Source organism: Rhinoderma darwinii, chromosome 1 (genome assembly GCF_050947455.1).
Source record: "Rhinoderma darwinii isolate aRhiDar2 chromosome 1, aRhiDar2.hap1, whole genome shotgun sequence".
Lineage (NCBI taxonomy): Eukaryota > Metazoa > Chordata > Amphibia > Anura > Rhinodermatidae > Rhinoderma > Rhinoderma darwinii.
This window is the reverse complement of record NC_134687.1, coordinates 160394441-160412565: the sequence shown is the minus strand read 5'-3', so window position 1 is coordinate 160412565 and position 18125 is coordinate 160394441. Positions and strand designations below refer to the sequence as shown.

The 18125-nt window shown below is 44.7% G+C and overlaps 1 protein-coding gene across 1 annotated transcript in view; it reads right to left on the bottom strand.

The window, feature by feature from the left end:
• The window catches only part of CYP2U1 (cytochrome P450 family 2 subfamily U member 1), a 50744-nt gene extending 32891 nt beyond the window's left edge, over positions 1-17853 (bottom strand). The window contains exon 1 of the mRNA XM_075860507.1: positions 17252-17853. Coding sequence (XP_075716622.1) covers positions 17252-17744 — 493 coding nt within the window. The 5' untranslated portion in view covers positions 17745-17853. The remainder of the gene's footprint in view (positions 1-17251) is intronic.
• Positions 17854-18125: the final 272 nt, after the last annotated feature.

Below are 18125 nucleotides of genomic sequence, written 5' to 3'. Positions count from 1 at the left end.
AACAGGAAGTAGCCCGGCGTCATTTCCGGTCGCAGCTACTCCATTGAGATGCGGCCGCGTCATAGCAGGAGTCTTAGTACTTCCGGCTATGCGGCCACTTACGAGGATATACTACCGGTGCTACCAACCCTATGGAGCTGCTGGTCCTCAATGGTCACGCAGCCTCGGCCAAAGCCTGGCTTGGGAGTCCCAACCACACACACTACCGGAACCCTGCCTAGGATTCGTAAGGTAGGTGTGTTTGGTTGGGAGCTAAGGGACCTCTCGTAAGAGAGGTAATTAGCCTAGGCACATAGGAGGAATAGAAAGGAGAGTGCACAGACTTTTTTCCAGGCGTAATGTCTCTCTGCTCCTGACCCTGTAGGAACAGGAAGAACACTGGCAAGTGGGTGGTGGAAGGGGCCCTCTCTGTCATCCTGTCCCTATAGAGGTCAATAGGGCAACCTCCTGTGGTACTTTCATGAGGGATGTACTGGAAAAAAAAAAAAAAGGGTTCAACCTGCAGAGGCAACAAGCCTTCTTTACTGTGAGAACTGTGAATCTATGGAATAGTCTACCGCAGGAGCCAGTCACAACAGGGACAGTAGATGGCTTTAAAAAAAAGGCTTAATTTCCTAGCACAAAAAAATAGTAGCTCCTATGTGTAGAAATTTTTACCTTCCCTTTTCCCATCCATTGGTTGAACTTGATGGACATGTGTCTTTTTTCAACCGTACTATGTAACTATTGATCACTGAGTAGTAACTGAGCAGTGGATAAATACGTGTCCAAGGTGCCAAAAATAATTCACTGAAAGAAAGTGGAATGTATAGAAGTAAATTAAAATATAACTTTTAATAAGGACATTTAAAATATAGTGGCTTTCAAGTACGTTCTGATTGATGTTACGTGTTTTGTAACTTAGTGCAATAATTTGACACTAGAACACCCAGTGTCTTAATATGTTTGCAACCAAGAGAGATAATAAATATGCAGTGATTAGTCAACAAGGGTTTGTTAATCTTGAGCATAAGTAACTATATCAAGTAATAAAATATCTTCTAGCACAACTCGTGCTAATTGTTGATTATACACCACAGTGGTTGAAAGCAAATGAGACTGAGGGGGACCTGGCTCCCATCCACACTGTACACATACCGGGCTGATAATCGCTAGACGCTTTCACTCAACGACAATTGCTGTATTGCTATATTTTCTCAATTAAGGTAAACTCTGATAGTAAAAGTAAACTCATGCGCCACAGTAGGTACACGTAAATGTGATTGGGGGAGACCTAGCTCCCAGCTAGGCTATATGACCCAAGCTGATATCTGCTGGATCCTAACATTCATTTACTTCGGTATACATCCTGTGGATAAAGCTATACAGTATACAGCCTGTGGATTTAGCATAAAGTTAAATTGCTAATAACGTGGTAAAAATAGATAGTTTTTCTAAATAAAAAGCACTGCTGTCACCTACATTATAGCACCCATCTCCTTATGTAGGAGATAGGGCACTTATAATGTGGGGACGGAGCCTTTTTAAGTTCCATAGTGGAACTGAAGACCTAACCTGGGGTTTAAGCCAAGAGGAGGCTGTCCGGAATATCCTGACCCACCAATCTAAAATAAAAAAACAAAACTCAATGCGGATATCTGGAGTTTTAAAAAGGTATTTGGCTTGAGGTTTTTATTCAGTCCTGCCTGGAGAAATTCGAATATCAAGGGGATATTAGGTTTAGCTAGGGGATCGATATAGGTCTATATCTGCAAAGCTTATAAATGCTCTCCAGACTCTTCGATATATCTGTGAGGTAACCGGTTTTCTGCTGGCCAGCAGAGTAGAAATGACAGATTCAGAGAACCCTCTGTGTCTAAGAATTATCCTTTCAGTTTCCAGGCTGTCAGATGAAGTTTTAATATTTCTGGGTGCATTACTGGGCCCTGGTACAGGAGATCTGGTATGGTCGGGAGAATCCAAGGACATTCTCCTCAACCATGTGAACCGGGGTCTCTTCAGCCAAAAGGGGCTTTTTAGTATAGTGGAGGCCCTGTCTTCCCTGATTTTTCTTATCACCCTTAATAGAAGACATAAGGGGGGGGGGGCATAGCCTCGCTCCTGACTCCAACATTGGGCAAATGAGTCTATTGCGGTTGGGTAGTCTATGGGATCTAGGGAAAATAATCTTTTGACCTACCTGTTTTCCCTGGTCGCAAACAGGTCTATTGAGGGAGCACCCCTTTTAGGCACTATTTTCTGAAACATCGTTGCATTTAGGGTCCATTCTGACTGGCGTAACCTCAACCTGCTTAGGAAGTCTGCCACCTGATTGTCCCTTCCCTTCAGGTGGTTGGCTGAGCGGGTCAACAAGTGTTGCCCTGCCAAGGAGAATATCTGTGAAGATAAATCCATCAGTGGAATCGATCTTGTCGTCCCCCCCCCTGATGGTTTATATACGCCACTGTTGTCTGAATAATTTTTATATTCTGGCCCAAAATTTCTGTTAGAGGTTTTTCATGGCCTGAAAAACTGCTGCCAACTCTCTGAAGTTGGAGAATCTTTGGGTAGTCTGGTGGTCCCACTGACCTTGGAGAAAAAAAAAAAAGGAGTCGTAGTGAGCTCCCCAACCCCAAGGGTTTGCATCCATGGTTATGTTGAGTGTAGGGGTTGTTACCCATGGAATGCCCCTCCTAAGATTTTTCCTGTTCAACCACCATCGGAGAGACAGCCTGGCTAAAGATGAAATGTGAAAGGTATGGTCCAGAGAGACTGCTCCTGTCCCGATGTTCTAGAATATCCAGTTGCAGAGCCCTGGATCTGAACGGAGCCCATAATACTGCTAAGAATGCATGACGTCAAGAGGCCCAGATCGGACATAGCTTTCCTGAAAGAGGTCGTATGGTCTATATATAGTTCGGAGACTCTGCCTATCAGAGGATTGATCTTCCCTTCTGGAAGAAAAGACATCTGCCTGGAGGAGTCTAGAAGAATCCCTAGAAAGACATTTGTTGGAGGGGATCAAGTTTAATTTCCTTAGATTTTTGTTCCATCCTAGTAGCGACAGGACAGAACAAATTATTTCTGTCTGTTGTGTCAGAGTCTGAGCGGACTATGCCACTATTAAGAAATCGTCCAGGTAAGAAATCAGGAGACCGTCTCTCGTCCTGATGTATGACATCTCTGCAATTAATTATCATGAACAATTTTTTGTAGGTCAAGTATGTTGTGGCGGAACGGGTGACGGTTACAGGCATTGTACCCAAATACAGGTTAAGCCTGCCGCAAACCGTCGCACTCCCGCCATCCGGGTGCCATAGCTTAGATGGCGCCCGGTGCTAGATGGGGATATGTCCCCTCAAACTGCATTACGTTATGTTTGATAACCAGTTGATTTGTATTGTATTGTATTCAGTGCTGCTTCACTGTCCTCCCCCTCTACGGTTAATCTTACACTGAAGGAGAATGAGTCACAGGCTGAGAGCGGGAAATTGTCTAATGTAAATAAGAAAAAGGGAGGGGGGGTGAGGGATATAGTGGTGCTGGATGAGTTCTCAGTTAGTTGTTGCCCAGGAGAGGATGAGATAGCAGTGTGAGCTGCAGGCAGGGGCTGTCTACCTCAGAGATGGTACCTGACCTAGGGACAGTAATAGATGACAAGTGCTGGAGTCCCATCTAACCAAGGAGGATCTGGAGACACCCCAAAGGATGAAAGGTACAGTGGAGAGACCCCATAGTGAGGTAGCCTGTCCCATCCAGCCCAGAGGGGAAAAGCAGCGGTGCATTGTTTCTGTGTGTGTCTGTCCCTGTTAATAAACGCGCCGCTGTGGCTTGTCCCCTGTTAATCTGTGTCGCCTGAATCTATCGCCCACATTCTCTTGGCGTAAACCGACCCCCACTGACCCGGTTTCGCCACATTTGTATTCAGAGGTTTCAGATTTATTACAAACCTGTATTTCCCTTTTGTTTGTTTGTTTTCATTCCAGAAAAAAGATTTAAAAAAAGGGGAGGAGGGGGGGGGGGGGAAATAGAAGCCTTTCCCTGTTTCTGCACTTGGGACTTGAATCAGAACCCCTTTTTTAACGAGTGACAGAATTTCTGATTCGAAGGCTCTGTTTTTCTGGATTCTTCTGTACTTCTGTAGCAAAGGACCAATCTGGGGGAAGGGATCTGAATTCCAGAACATATCCTGACCTTATAATTCCTAGGATTTCTTCCCAATTTTTGTAAAACAGGGATAGACACCAGGCGCCCACCATGGTTCTTCTGGCATCATTATTGGTGTTCTCGGTTTTTGCATCGTTTTGTCGTCTGAAAAGGAAGCCCTTGTTCTTTCTAAGGAACTTTGAGGCCTTGAAATCCTGTCCCCTTGGGCTAGGTTTTTTATTGAACCTTTTAGGACGAAAAGATTCAGTTGAATAGGGAATCGCCTTTTTTCTAATAAGTCATCTATCAGGGGCCCAAACAGAAAAACCACCAGAACAAGGAATGGAGCATAGTCCTCCTTTTAATCCTGTATCCCCCTTCCAGGATTTTAAGCCAGATAGCGCTTCTGGCAGAGTTTGAGGGGGCTGTTTATCTGGCTGAAAGGCAGACGGAATCTACCGAGGAGTCAGTTTTCTCTAATCCAGCAGATTTTTTTGGCTAAGATGGAGGAGAGGATCTGCTCTGGAACTTTTGTCTCTAAAGATTTCGATAGCACAATTAGAGATTCACATTAGAGATATAGCCACACAAGTGGGTGCAATACCTGGCTTAAAAGTCCCAGTAGAAGCTTCCCAGGTTCTTTTGAGGTAGTAATCCACTATCCTGTTCATGGGGTCAGATAATGAACCAAGATCCTCAAAAGGGTAAAACATTCTTCCTAGAAATTTTTGCAACTGGTGTGTCAAGTCTAGGGGTGCTAGCCCAACCCCTACAGAACTCTTCTTCAAAATGATATTTCCTTCTAAGAAGTTTGGGAATACCAATTTTCCAATCTGGGTTCTTCCATTCCCTTTTGATGAGACTTGCTACATTTTTATGAATGGGGAAAAAAATCTGTTCCCTAGGCCCTAAGCCTTCAAACATTATGTTGTGGACAGAACGGGGTTCTTTGGGATCAATATTCATTGTTGCTCCAATAGTTTTTAGGAACGGATCTACATCCTCCGCTAAGGACAGATTTCTACCCCCATTCTCATCAAAGGTATTCTCTGAAGAGCTCAGCTCTCCTTCCTATGACTGAAAATCCTCTTCAGCAGAAGAATTGGATACATTTATCCGACTGGAAGAGGTGAATGGTTGATCCTTCTTTTTTCTTAGGGACTTTAGGGAATCGCTAACTTCTGCCCTCACAATGACGCTTTCTTTAATGCCCACCTTGCCCAGACAGAGTTTTGGTGGGCGGCCTTCACTTGTCAGGTTTGTAGTTGTACCACATTTTTTTCCATTTTGTTAGGCCTCATGCACACGACCGTATTTTTTCCCACCCGTAAATACTGGCGTAAATACGGGTCCGGTGTCACACGTATTCGACCTGTTTTGCACCAGTATTTACGGACCCGTGGCCGTAAATATGGGTCCGGTGTCACCCGTATTCCACCCGTATTTACGGGCACGTTTTTGGCGGCACTAATCGCCAGCCCCTTCTCTCTATCAGTGCAGGATAGAGAGAAGGTACAGCCCTTTCTGTAATAAAAGTTAAAGAAATTCATACTTACCCGGCCGTTGTCTTGATGACGCGTCCCTCTCTTCACATCCAGCCCGACATCCCTGGATGACGCGGCAGTCCATGTGACCGCTGCAGCCTGTGATTGACCTGTGATTGGCTGCAGCGGTCACATGGGCTGAAACGTCATCCAGGGACGGCCAGGACGTCGGGCCGGATGTCGAGAGGGACGCGTCACCAAGGCAACGGCCGGGAGACCGGACTGGAGGAAGCAGGAAGTTCTCGGTAAGTATGAACGTCTTTTATTTTTATTTTTTACAGGTTGCTCTTTATTCTGATCGGTAGTCACGGTCCAGGGTGCTGAAAGAGTTACTGCCGATCAGTTAACTCTTTCAGCTCCCTGGACAGTGACTATTTACTGACGTCGCTTAGCAACGCTGCCGTAATGACGGGTGCACACATGTAGCCACCCGTCATTACGGGAGCTCCATAGACTTCTATGGACTGTCCGTGCCGTTATTACGGCCTGAAATAGGACATGTTCTATCTTTTTTAACGGCACGGGCACCTTCCCGTAAGAAAACGGGAAGGTACCCGTGGCCAATAGAAGTCTATGAGCCCGTTATTACGGGTCGTAATTACGACCCGTAATAACGGGAGTTTTTACGGTCGTGTGCATGAGGCCTTACACTGTATTAAATGGTGCTACGTGTGAGGCTTCAAATTCAGTTTGTTTTTTTTTTAATAATCCAACCTGGTTCTATTCCACAACTTAGTCTCCGACCTGTTTGGAGAGCTCCCTGGTCTTGATGTTGCTTGCTCAGGGTATGTTAGCACGCGGAGTCAAAAACTTCTAAAAATACGGAGCTGTTTTCAAGGGAAGCAGCTCCTGATTTTCAGATGTTTTTTAAGCCACTCGCGATTGTCGCTGAATTTTTGGAGCGGTTTTCCATAGAATAAGTTCAAAATGGCTCCAAAAACGTCCCAAGAAGTGACCTGCACTTTTTCGCAGCCGTTTTTTTACACGGCCGTTTTTCAAAACGGCAGAGTAAAAAAACGGCCCGTCGGAACAGAACGCCATTTTTCCCATCGAAATCAATGGGCAGATGTTTGGAGGCGTTCTGCTTCCGATTTTTTGGCCAATTACGGCCCGAAAAACGGCCGAAAATAGGCCGTGTGAACATACACTTAGTGGTGTCTCAGACTCAGAGGCCTTTCAGAACAGGTGAATTTACTTGGTTACATGTGGAGTCACTGAAACAGCGTAACTATGATGTTTCCATAACTCCCATTGAACTGAACAGTAGTTACAGAAACCGCATAGCTCGCATGCTACTTCCGTAACTGCAATTCACTACTATGGGAGTTAGGGAAACCGCGTAGTTACGCTGTTTCAGTGACTCCACATGTAACTAAGTAGCCGCTGGTTCAAGTCCCCTAGGGGAACTAATAAAATGTGTAAAAAAATAAATAAACAACGTTAGATACATTTTCAGGAGTGTAAAAAAAAATAAAACCCTTTTCCCATTTTTCCCCAAGCACAATGTAAAAAATAAAATAATTTGGTATCGCTGTGTTCGTAAAAGTCTATTACACTATACCATTATTTAACTCGCACGGTGAGTTTAAAAATTGAAAACATCAAAATAGTTTTTTGGTCCCCTTAAAGTGCTTAAAATATGAAATAAAGAAAAAAAAAGTGATCAAAAAATTTGTATGTACCAAAAAATGGTGCCAATAAAACTACAGCTCGTCCGGCAACAAAATAAGCCTTCACACCGCTCAAATCGATGAAAAAAAAAATATTACCCGTGGCCAATAGAAGTCCATGGGCCCGTAAAAACGTGCCGTAATTACGGGCGTTTTTAGGGTCGTGTGCATGGGGCCTAAAGGGAATGTGTCGCAAATTAAACCTTTTTTTTTTTTTTAAAGGGAATGTGTTAGCAAAAAGTGTATTTTTTTTTTTTAGTTAAACAATTAGTGTGTAGGTGATTAAACATTGTTCTAATTTTTTTTATTTTTTTCACGAGTCAGGAAATATTATAAATTAGATTCTAATTTATAATATTTCCCAGCACTGGTCACTAGATGGAGCAATTCCCAAAATTGCAGCATTGCATGTGGTAAAGCAACCACATTGCTCTATGCTGCAAAATTGGGAAAAAATCCCTCGCTCTAGTGAGCTCTCAGAATCCCCCCCTCCTTTATCCTGGCTAGTGCCGGGAGAAACGAGGGGATTGAACGGTCTAACCTCCTACACTGTGTGTCGCCATTTTTTGAGCGAACACACAGTGTAGTAGGTTTACATACACTAGTAAACACACTGAAACACGAACATACATAGAAATCACTTACCTGCTCCTGTCGCCGCCGCTCCCTCCGGCCCGTCCGCTCCGTCTGCTGCTCCAAGTGCACAAGTCCGGAAGCCGCGACCGGAAGTAGTAATCTTACTGTCCGGCCGCGACTTCCGGTCTACAGGAAAATGGCGCCGGACGGCGCTCAGTTCAACTTGGACTGTGTGGGAGCGGCGCATGCGTCATTCCCACACAGACGGCGCACACCATAGTGGACGGAACGGGCCCCGTTCGCATTCACTATGGGACTGGGGCTGCCGTAATCCATGTCTGTATGTGTCGTTAATCGACACATACAGAAATGGAGTAAAAAATGGCAGCCCCCATAGGGAAGAAAAAGTGAAAAAATAAAAAAAAGTAACACACAAATACATACAAAAGTTTTTTATAAAACACTAACAAACTGATAAAAAAAAATTTTTTTTGGCGACACTATTCCTTTAAGTTACTTATTTCTATTATATTTGTTACATTTTTTGCGGTATTTTATTTTTTCTTCCACATGGTGGAATGTATTAAAAATTAAATAATAATTTGACATGTTTTCCTATGTTGGCCACCAGAGGGAGCACTTTCCAGAATTACAGCAAGGTGAATAAGGCAAAGAAACCTGACTCACAGCTGCCGTAAATGTGTGAGGGAATCTCCCCCCTTCCTCCTACAAGTGAGGGAAAGGGGTCTTCAAATTGCTAAGCAGTGTAAGGCAGCCATTTTGTGTGTGATTTTTGAAATGCAGCTGGCAGAAGCTATAAGACACATCAAAAGGCTAAAGAGGCTCTGTCACCACATTATAAGTGCCCTATATTGTACATGATATGATCGGCGCTGTAATGTAGATTACAGCAGTGTTTTTTTTATTTAGAAAAACAATCATTTTTGACGGAGATATGACCTTTATGCTAAGGAGTTTCTCAATGGACAACTGGGCGTGTTTTACTTTTTGACCAAGTGGGCATTGTGGAGAGAAGTGTATGACACGGACAATCAGTGACCAATCAGCGTCATACACTCCTCTCCATTCATTTACTCTGCACATAGCGATATAGCTATATCGCTATGTGCAGCCACATACACAAACACTAGCATTACTGCAGTGACCTGACTATGAATATACATTACCTCCAGACAGGACGGGATGTGTATTCAGAACCCTGACCACTTCTCTGTGATTTACAGCATAGCAGGCGTAGTCTCACTAGATTACGCTGTAAACTGTCATTTACAGCGAGATCTCGCTGTGCTGTAAATCACAGAGAAGTGTCAGGATTCTGAATACACATCACGTCCTGGCTGGAGGTAATGTATATTCATTGTCAGGACACTGCAGTAATGTTATAGTGTGTGTATGTGGCTGCACATAGCGATATAGATATATCGCTATGTGCAGAGTAAATGAATGGAGAGGAGTGTATGACGCTGATTGGTCACTGATTGGTCAGCGTCATACACTCCTCTGTACAACGCCCACTTGGCCAAAAAGTAAAACACGCCCAGTTGTCCATTGAGAAACTCATAAGCATAAAGCTAATATAGGTCATAACTGCATAAAAAATGATTGTTTTTCTAAATAAAAAACACTGCTGTAATCTACATTACAGCGCCGATCATATTATGTAGAAGATAGGCCACTTATAATGTGGTGACAGAGCCTATTAAGGGTATGTTCACACGCTTACTAAACAAAGGGAAAAACAGCTCCTGATTTTCAGCCATTTTTTAATCAAACTCGCGTTTTTTACGGCCGTTTTTGGAGCTGTTTTTCTATAGGGTCAATGAAAAACGGCTCCAAAAACATCCCAAGAAGTGATATGCAATTCTTTTTGGTGAGTGTCTTTTTGTGTGCCATTTTTGGAAAATGGCCACGTAAAAAAACACCCCGTCAGAACAGAACGCTGTATTTCCCATTGAAACCAATGGGCAGACGTTTGGAGACGTTCTGCTTCCGATTTATCAGCCATTTTTCGGGACGTTTACGGCCCGAAAAACGGCTGATAACACCGCGTGTCAACATACCCTTAGAATGATGAAAGTGAAGTGAATGCCTTTTCAGTTGACAGGTTCACACGGCGTGTATTTGACACGTTTTTTTAGCGCATTTTACATGCCTCTCCTGCTAAATGTCTTTATCCCTCCATCCTGCTGACAGTCTCCTCCAGCATCACCAGCCAATACTGCTGACAGTGATGCTGGGGGAGACTGTCAGCAGGATTATATGGTGAGGCTGGAGGAGACTGTTAGCAGGATGGAGGGATAAAGACATTTAGGAGTAGAGGCATGTAAAATGCGCAAAAAAATGTCAGCGTCACCATACAATCTTGCAGACAGTCTCCTCCAGCATCACCACCCAATACTGCTGACAGTCTCTTCCAGCATCACTGTCAGCAGTATCGGGTGGTAATGCTAGAGGAGACTGTCAGCAGGATTGGGTGGCGAGGCATCACCATACAATCCTGCTGATAGTCTCCTCCATCGTCCCTATACAATCTTGCAGACAGTCTCCTCCGCAGTAGAGGAGACTGTCACACCACTCTGTGATAGGAATATCCATCTAGCGACAGGGGGGGGGGGGGGGTCCACACACACACACACCTTATATGCAGTGCAGCTGGTCTTCATAATGGCGCCTGCCATCTCCCTACAAACCAGCTTCTCTGCTGTGTGACTCTGACCTGCATCTGCACAGTACAGAGCCAGATAGCAGAAGCAATGTACGGCTCCCGTTAATTGTGTCCTATGCCCTGTGCTGCTGTACTCCATCTGTGTATGTGTCGTTAAGAGACACATACACACATGAAATAAAACATGGCAGCCCCCAGTGCAGTAAGAAAGAGTTAATAAAAAAAAACATTGTGTGTGAAAAATTAAATAAAGTCAATATAATATTTTATTAAATAAAAACAGATAAATTAATTTAAAAAAAAAAAAAACAACAAAAAAACTAGCCCTTTAATTCCCAGGAAATTCCTATGTGTGCAGGAAAACTTAAAGGGTCTCCGCTACTGGATCAAATTCTGCTTTTGGCTTAAAAAATACATACGAAATCTGAACCCGAGGCCCAGATCAGACAGTTTTCTTGTCAGAATCAGCGCCCAAAAAAAACCCAGCTGAAATAGCCTCCCACTGATTTCAATGGGAGGCAGAGGGCTTTTTCATTTTGAGGGAGTTTTTTTCTGACCTGCAATATACTCTGTGTGAACTAGGCCTAAGGGTATGTTCACACAGGGCGGATATGTTGGGTAAAAGTACACAGCGCACTCGCCCTGGGGCCCGCAGGGAATTCGGGACGAAAAGCCAAACCAAAAATTGTGTTGATTTTTCGTGCGGAATGTCCATCACGGAAAACAGTACTGCAGCCCGGCCTTCTGGGATGATGTTTCATCCCATGTGACCACTACAGCCTGTGATTGGCTGCAGCAGTCACATGGGATGAAATGTCATCCCAAGAGGCCAGGCTGCAGGACGTTGAAGGGACGCGTCGACTGTTTATGCCGCGGAATTGCTTGTTTTCTGTTGCAGGTTTTCCCCAATGTATTCAATGGGGAGGTAAAACCCGCAACAAATGGCAGATATTGCAATCTTTGCGACGGAAAAGCGGCTATTGGTGAGGGGATGGCACACTCTACAGTGGGGACCTATCTACAAGGGGTGGCCGTGTGTGGCAGCCAGGGGAGGGGGGCATTATACTGTGTAGGGGCACTACAGGGGACAGAATACTGTGTGTAGCACAATTAGGGTATGTGCACACGCTAGCTGGCTTTTACGTCTGAAATGACAGACTGTTTTCAGGAGAAAACAGCTGCCTCGTTTCAGACGTAATTGCTCCTCCTCGCATTTTGCGAGGCTTCTCTGACAGCAGTAAATTTTGAGCTGCTCTTCATTGAGTTCAATGAAGAACGGCTCAAATTACGTCTGAAAGAAGTGTCCTGCACTTCTTTTGACGAGGCTGTATTTTTACACATCGTCGTTTGTCAGCTGTCAAACGACGACGCGTAAATGACAGGTTGTCTGCACAGTACGTCGGCAAACCCATTCAAATGAATGGGCAGATGTTTGCCGACGTATTGTAGCCTTATTTTCAGACGTAAAACGAGGCATAATACGCCTCGTTTACGTCTGAAAATAGGTCGTGTGAACCCAGCCTTAGAGGACAAAATACTGTGTCCTTGAAGGGGTTATAATATATTTATTATTCTACTGTATGGGGCAGCTACAGGGGCATTATACTTTATTATGGGAAATTTTTTTTCTGATGGGTTGGGGCGCCGAAAGATAATTTCGCAAAGGGCGCCATCTAACCTAAGGCCGGCTCTGCTTGCGGATTTATTGTGAAGCCTTGATTATAGCAAACTTATGTGAAGTTGCAGATTTTATGCGGCTCTAAGGGTATGTTCACACGCCCTATTTACAGATGTAATTCAGGCGTTTTACGCCTGGAATTAGGCCCAGAAAATACGGCTCCAAAGCATCGGTAAACATCTGCCCATTGAATTCAATGGGTCTTACGGTGTTCTGTGCAGACGGTCTTTTATTTTTTTTTTACGCGCCGCTGTCAAAAGACGGCGCGTAAAAAACGGCCGCCTCAGAGAAGTGCAGGTCACTTCTTGGGACGTAATTGGAGCAGTTTTTCATTTACTCCATTGAAAACCAGCTCCAATTACGTCCGTTATGGCCGCTGCGAAAAACGCCTGCACGTGCAAAAACTTTTGAAATTCAGGAGCTGTTTTCGTCTGAAAACGGCTCCGTAATTTCAGACGTATTTTACGTTTGCGTGTGAACATACCCTTAGGGTATGTTCACACGAAGTGTTTTCAGACGTTTTTCGGGCCGTAAGCGTCCCGAAAAGTTGGAAGCAGAACGCCTTCAAACATCTGCCCATTGATTTCAATGGGAAAAACTGCGCTGTTACGACGGGACTTTTTTTACGTGGCCGTTTTTCAAAGCGGCCACGAAAAAAAAAATGTCCACGAAAAAGTGCATGTTACTTCTTCAGCCATTTTGGGAGCAGTTTTTCATAGACTATAGAAAAACAGCCCTAATAAACGCGACTTTGATTAACAAACCGTCTGAAAATCAGTCTTTTGTAATTGGAGACGTTTTTTATTTTGTGTGTGCACATAGCCTTACTGCGATTCCACTGCAGAATCGCTGTACAAACCGCAACACAAGTGAACTTGCTATTTTTAGTGCCGAATTTATGCTCCCTAATGAAGTCTATGGGCCAAAAACTGCACCATCTCCGCAGAAAATACACATGATAAATTGACGTGCTGCAGATTTGAAAGTTGCACCGCAGAACGCTTTCCATAGGACTTTTCTGCTGGGTTTTCTGAATCTCATCCACTTTACTGCTATTGTAAATGCTGCGGCACGGCCGGCTGCTGACTGCCGCCCGCATTTTCGGGCCGAGCTCCCATACAAAGTATGGGAGCATGGCCCATAAAACACCAAAAAAACGGACATGCTCCATAATTCCCGGCACGGACACCCATCCGTAGCGCTACGAAAAGGTGTCCGCAGCCATCAGAACTGAATGGGCCCGAAATTACGGACCGAAATTGCGGGCGATTTTATGGTCGTGTGCACGGAGCCTAAGGCCTTATTCACACAAACGTGTCCGTTTTGCGCGCGTAAAAACGCAGCGTTTTTCTTGCGTTGCAGTTCAGTGTGACATCAGTGTACGGTGCGTGTCTGCGTTTTTTTTACGCGCGTATGTCATGCGTTTTTTACGTCAGCAAAATAAACTGAAGGTGTTTTTCTTTAACAACTTTGTGTGAATCACGCACAGCACACGGACGACGTCCGTGTGCTATCCGTGATTTTCACGCACCCATTGACTTCAATGGGTGCGTGATGCGCAAAAAACGCACAAGTATAGGACATGCAGTGAGTTTCACGCTGTGTGAAAAACACAATGTCTGAATGGCCCCATTGAATAGGTCCGTCTGACGTCCGTTGTTTTAACGCACGTAACACGGACGTGAAATACGCTTGTGTGAATAAGGCCTTAGGGTGTGCTCACACGTAGCAAACTTGCATTATATTTTTGCAGCGAAAATTACATTTTACATTACATTTTTTTTTACACTCCTAAGAATTTATCTAACTTTTTTTGGGGGTTACATGTGGAGTTACTGAAACAGCGTAACTATTATTGCTTCGACCAAGTGGGCGTTGTACAGAGGAGTGTATGGCGCTGACCAATCGGCATCATGCACTCCTCTCCATTCATTTAGACAGCAGAATCGCGTTCTTACTAAAACATGATCTGCAGCCACATACACAGCGATTCTGCTTGATTAACATTTATCCAGTGTTCTGATAATGAATACACATGACCATCTAGCCTGGACGTCATGTGTACTCAGAATCCTGACATTTCTGAATCTTTTCTGTGAGATTTACAGCAAGGGAAACGAAATCTCGTTTAGCTCCGTAATCTCGCGAGATTTCGTTTCCGTTGCTAGAATCTCACAGAAAAGATTCAGAAGTGTCAGGATTCTGAATACACATGACGTCCAGGCTGGATGGTCATGTCATGTGTATTCATTATCAGAACACTGGATAAATGTTAATCAAGCAGAATCGCTGTGTATGTGGCTGCAGATCATGTTCTAGTAAGAACGCGATTCTGCTGTCTAAATGAATGGAGAGGAGTGCATGATGCCGATTGGTCAGCGTCATACACTCCTCTGTACAACGCCCACTTGGTCGAAAGTAAAAATACGCCAACTTGGGCATTAAGCAACTCATTAGCATAAACCAAAATCGCTCGTAACGTTGTGAAAATAGATCGTTTTTTTTAAATAAAAAGCATTACTGTCACCTACATTATAGCGCCCGTCTCCTTATATAGGAGACAGGGCACTTATAATGTGGTGACAGAGCCTCTTTAAGGATCCCTTGATAGACTCAAGTTTATGGGGAGCCGTGAAAACGGGACCCGCACGAGTGCCACTCGGATGTGAAAAACTACAATTTTTCACGTCCGAGTTTGCACTCGTTCGTGTGAATCTGGACCAAAACACAGTGTAAAACTCCAGCTGCGTTAGTCTTCTGTTTACTTTATATCTGCAGATGGACTTTAGCGACTTGGATCTTTCTGATCCTCTACAGAGATAGCCCGCAGTGGGAAAGCACTACAGGCTGGAGGCTACTCTCGATCACTATAAATGAATAAATATTAACCCTTTCCCTGCAACAGACTCATCTCACGTTCGGGCAGGCGGCAGGGGGTCCCGAAGGTCGGACCCCGACCCATCAGCTATTCATGGCCTATCCTGAGGATGGGCAATGAATTTCTAGTAGCTGGAAAACCCCATGGGCTTTTTCAGCCATTCTATATCTCCTAAGTCTGTGGCTACAGAAGCCCATGATTAGCTGTTTTGATGGGGCCGCAGAACTCGTAAGCGCTCTCCTTGCTCAATGTGAATAGTTGACAGCGGCAATTCACAGGTATTTACAGCCTTTTCGCCCATTCAAGTAAATGGAACCCCGACCTATCAGCGATTGAATTTTTAGTGGCTAGAAAACCCCCTTTAACAACACGCGTGCACAAGTTTTCTGGTGTAGAAATGTCGCAAAGGGCACAAAAGTCACCAAATTTGTACTTTTCGGTGGTTTCCCCGCTCTTGCCAGATTAAAAAACAAAAAAAACTTTCATGCGGCCCGACGCATTTACATCAGAAAATGTCGTAAATGATAGCAGAAATCTACGGCATCTCCTGGCTGGCATAGATTTTATTCAGTGTCGCATGGACAGCCGAAGTTGTGACAAACTTTTTAAGAAGCGCGTGCCTCTTAGTAAATTTGCTGCAACTTACTCGATCGTATTTTTTTTTTTAATAATACCGGTGTAGTCTTAATACATCACATGTATATATATATTTTTTTTCACTTTCCCGGTCGTTTTATAAGAACTACTTCTGAACCGTCAGTTTTTCTGTAGCAATATTTAGTATAGGGCTTTACCTATCCATTACAGAATAAATGTTACATTTTTAGGGCTTATACAGACGAACGTATAATAAGTCCGTGCTACGCGCGGGAAACCTATGTTAATGAATGGGGCCATTCAGACGGTCAGTGAATTTCACGCAGCGTATGTCCGCTGCGTGAAACGCAAGACATGTCCTATATTTGGCCGTGTTTTGCGCTGCACGCACCCATTGAAGTCAATGGGTGCGTGCAAATCACGCTCGGCACACAGAAGCACTTCCGGGTGCCGCGCGTGATTCGCGCAACATGAATGAATGAAAACAGAAAACCAGAGTGTCATAATGATGCCGGCTGCGCAAAAATCATGCAGCCGCGCACCACATGCTGATGACACACGGACCTTTTGCGCGCCCAAAACGGACACGTCCGTGTGAATAAGGCCTAATATTCAGCTTATTTTCAGCGATAGGCTTTTTTTGGATGTAGTTTGCTATTGGTTATTTTCAATGATAGTTGGGTGGCACTTTCTTCTTAGGCTACGTCCAGAAAGATTTTCTGCCCCGCATTTACATGTAGATGTTGGTGCGGATTGTGCCGTGGATTTGCATTGCAGAGTAGAATCCGCAGTGAAAATCTGCTGAATTTCCACAAGAAATGTGATAACACGGAGAATGTCATGAATTCTGGGTGGAGTTTCCGCTACACGTTAATATGGCTTTCAAAACCCCATCCACGTGTACTGTAATTAGTCAAATTATCGGTGTGCAAAATATCAAATGAAACTATATATGTTCTTCAGCAGCTGTGCACATGGACACCTGGACTGTGACTGTATTCCTGACAAACAGGGGGACCTCAAATATTATCCCCAGGAACTAAGGTAACAGATAAAATGAGACGTCACAACCGTAGAGGCGCGAATGGTCCGGGATTACGGCACAAAGAGCGTCATCCGTGGGCCGTCCGCAATCACACACAACGGTTGTGTGCATTGGCCCATAGGATATAACGTGCCGTATACTATCCACAATTGCAGATAGTAGATGGATGCAAACGAGCTGAGCCCTCCGCCATTGCTCCGATGATAGGAGAATATTTTTACAGGTACGGAAAAGTCGATTATAAAAAAATCTTTGCGTCATAATTACCAATGATGTTTCTATGCCTAGTATAGCGGTGTTCACATCTGCGATGTTCATTTCTGTTCCATCATATGAGCAGAACGAAGAAAAGGACGGGAGTGACGTCACCGGATTTCTGAGCCTCTAACGCAGATGTGAACACAGCCCAATTGTACAAACCATGTCCCACACCCCCCACCGCCGCTGTGTACCTTTCCTCTTGGTGATGATGTTGACCAGGGGCACGCTGGGCCGATCAGAGAACACCTCAGAGTAGTTCACCATGGCATCTTTCACCGTGTCGAAATTGTTGAGGATAACGATGAGGCGGTTACCAATGTATAAGCCATAGATCTTGCCATATTTTTTGGACATATTACTGAGGACGATATGAGGGTACAGAAAGGCCCCCCTCCTGGTGGTTCCAGGCGGAGCCTTGCTCAATTTATTGTTGTCTATGCCGAACTGCATCAGTCGGAGAAGCCAACCAGGCACCATCATGAAGCCGAAGTTGCCCACGAAGGGTAGCGGGGTAGGACCAGGCGGGGAGTTTCCTGTGATGATCTGATAATAGGCCCATAGAGAGCTCATGAGCCAGTACAGCACCAGGAACAGGAAGGTGTAGACGAGAAGTGAACGCAGGGAAACGTCCTCGCCGACAGGCAGCCAGGCGTCCATATACTCCATCCATGCGGCACTCACCATCCTCCCGGCCGCACTGGCTGTGGTAATGTCGCCCTGTCACCTCCCGCGCCGCTCACTTATACTGCCCCGCTGCCAGCAATTGTTGCCAAACAACACGACTTCACGCGTGCGCGGCCGCTGATTGGCTGGAGGCGTTCTCCACGCCCCTCACTGTAATTCCACATACACTGCTACCCGCTGACTTGTCGCTACTGTTATGTGATACGTGAGGGGTATCCATTGTACACGGTGTATTGTACTGTGCTCTGCCCTAGCCAAGACGCAGACATATGACATGTTCGGTATAGCGGCGGAATAATGATATTGTGACGACGTTCTACACACAGCACGGTGTGCTTATTGGACTTCGCCTCATAATAATTGCGCGGGAATTTTTTTGAG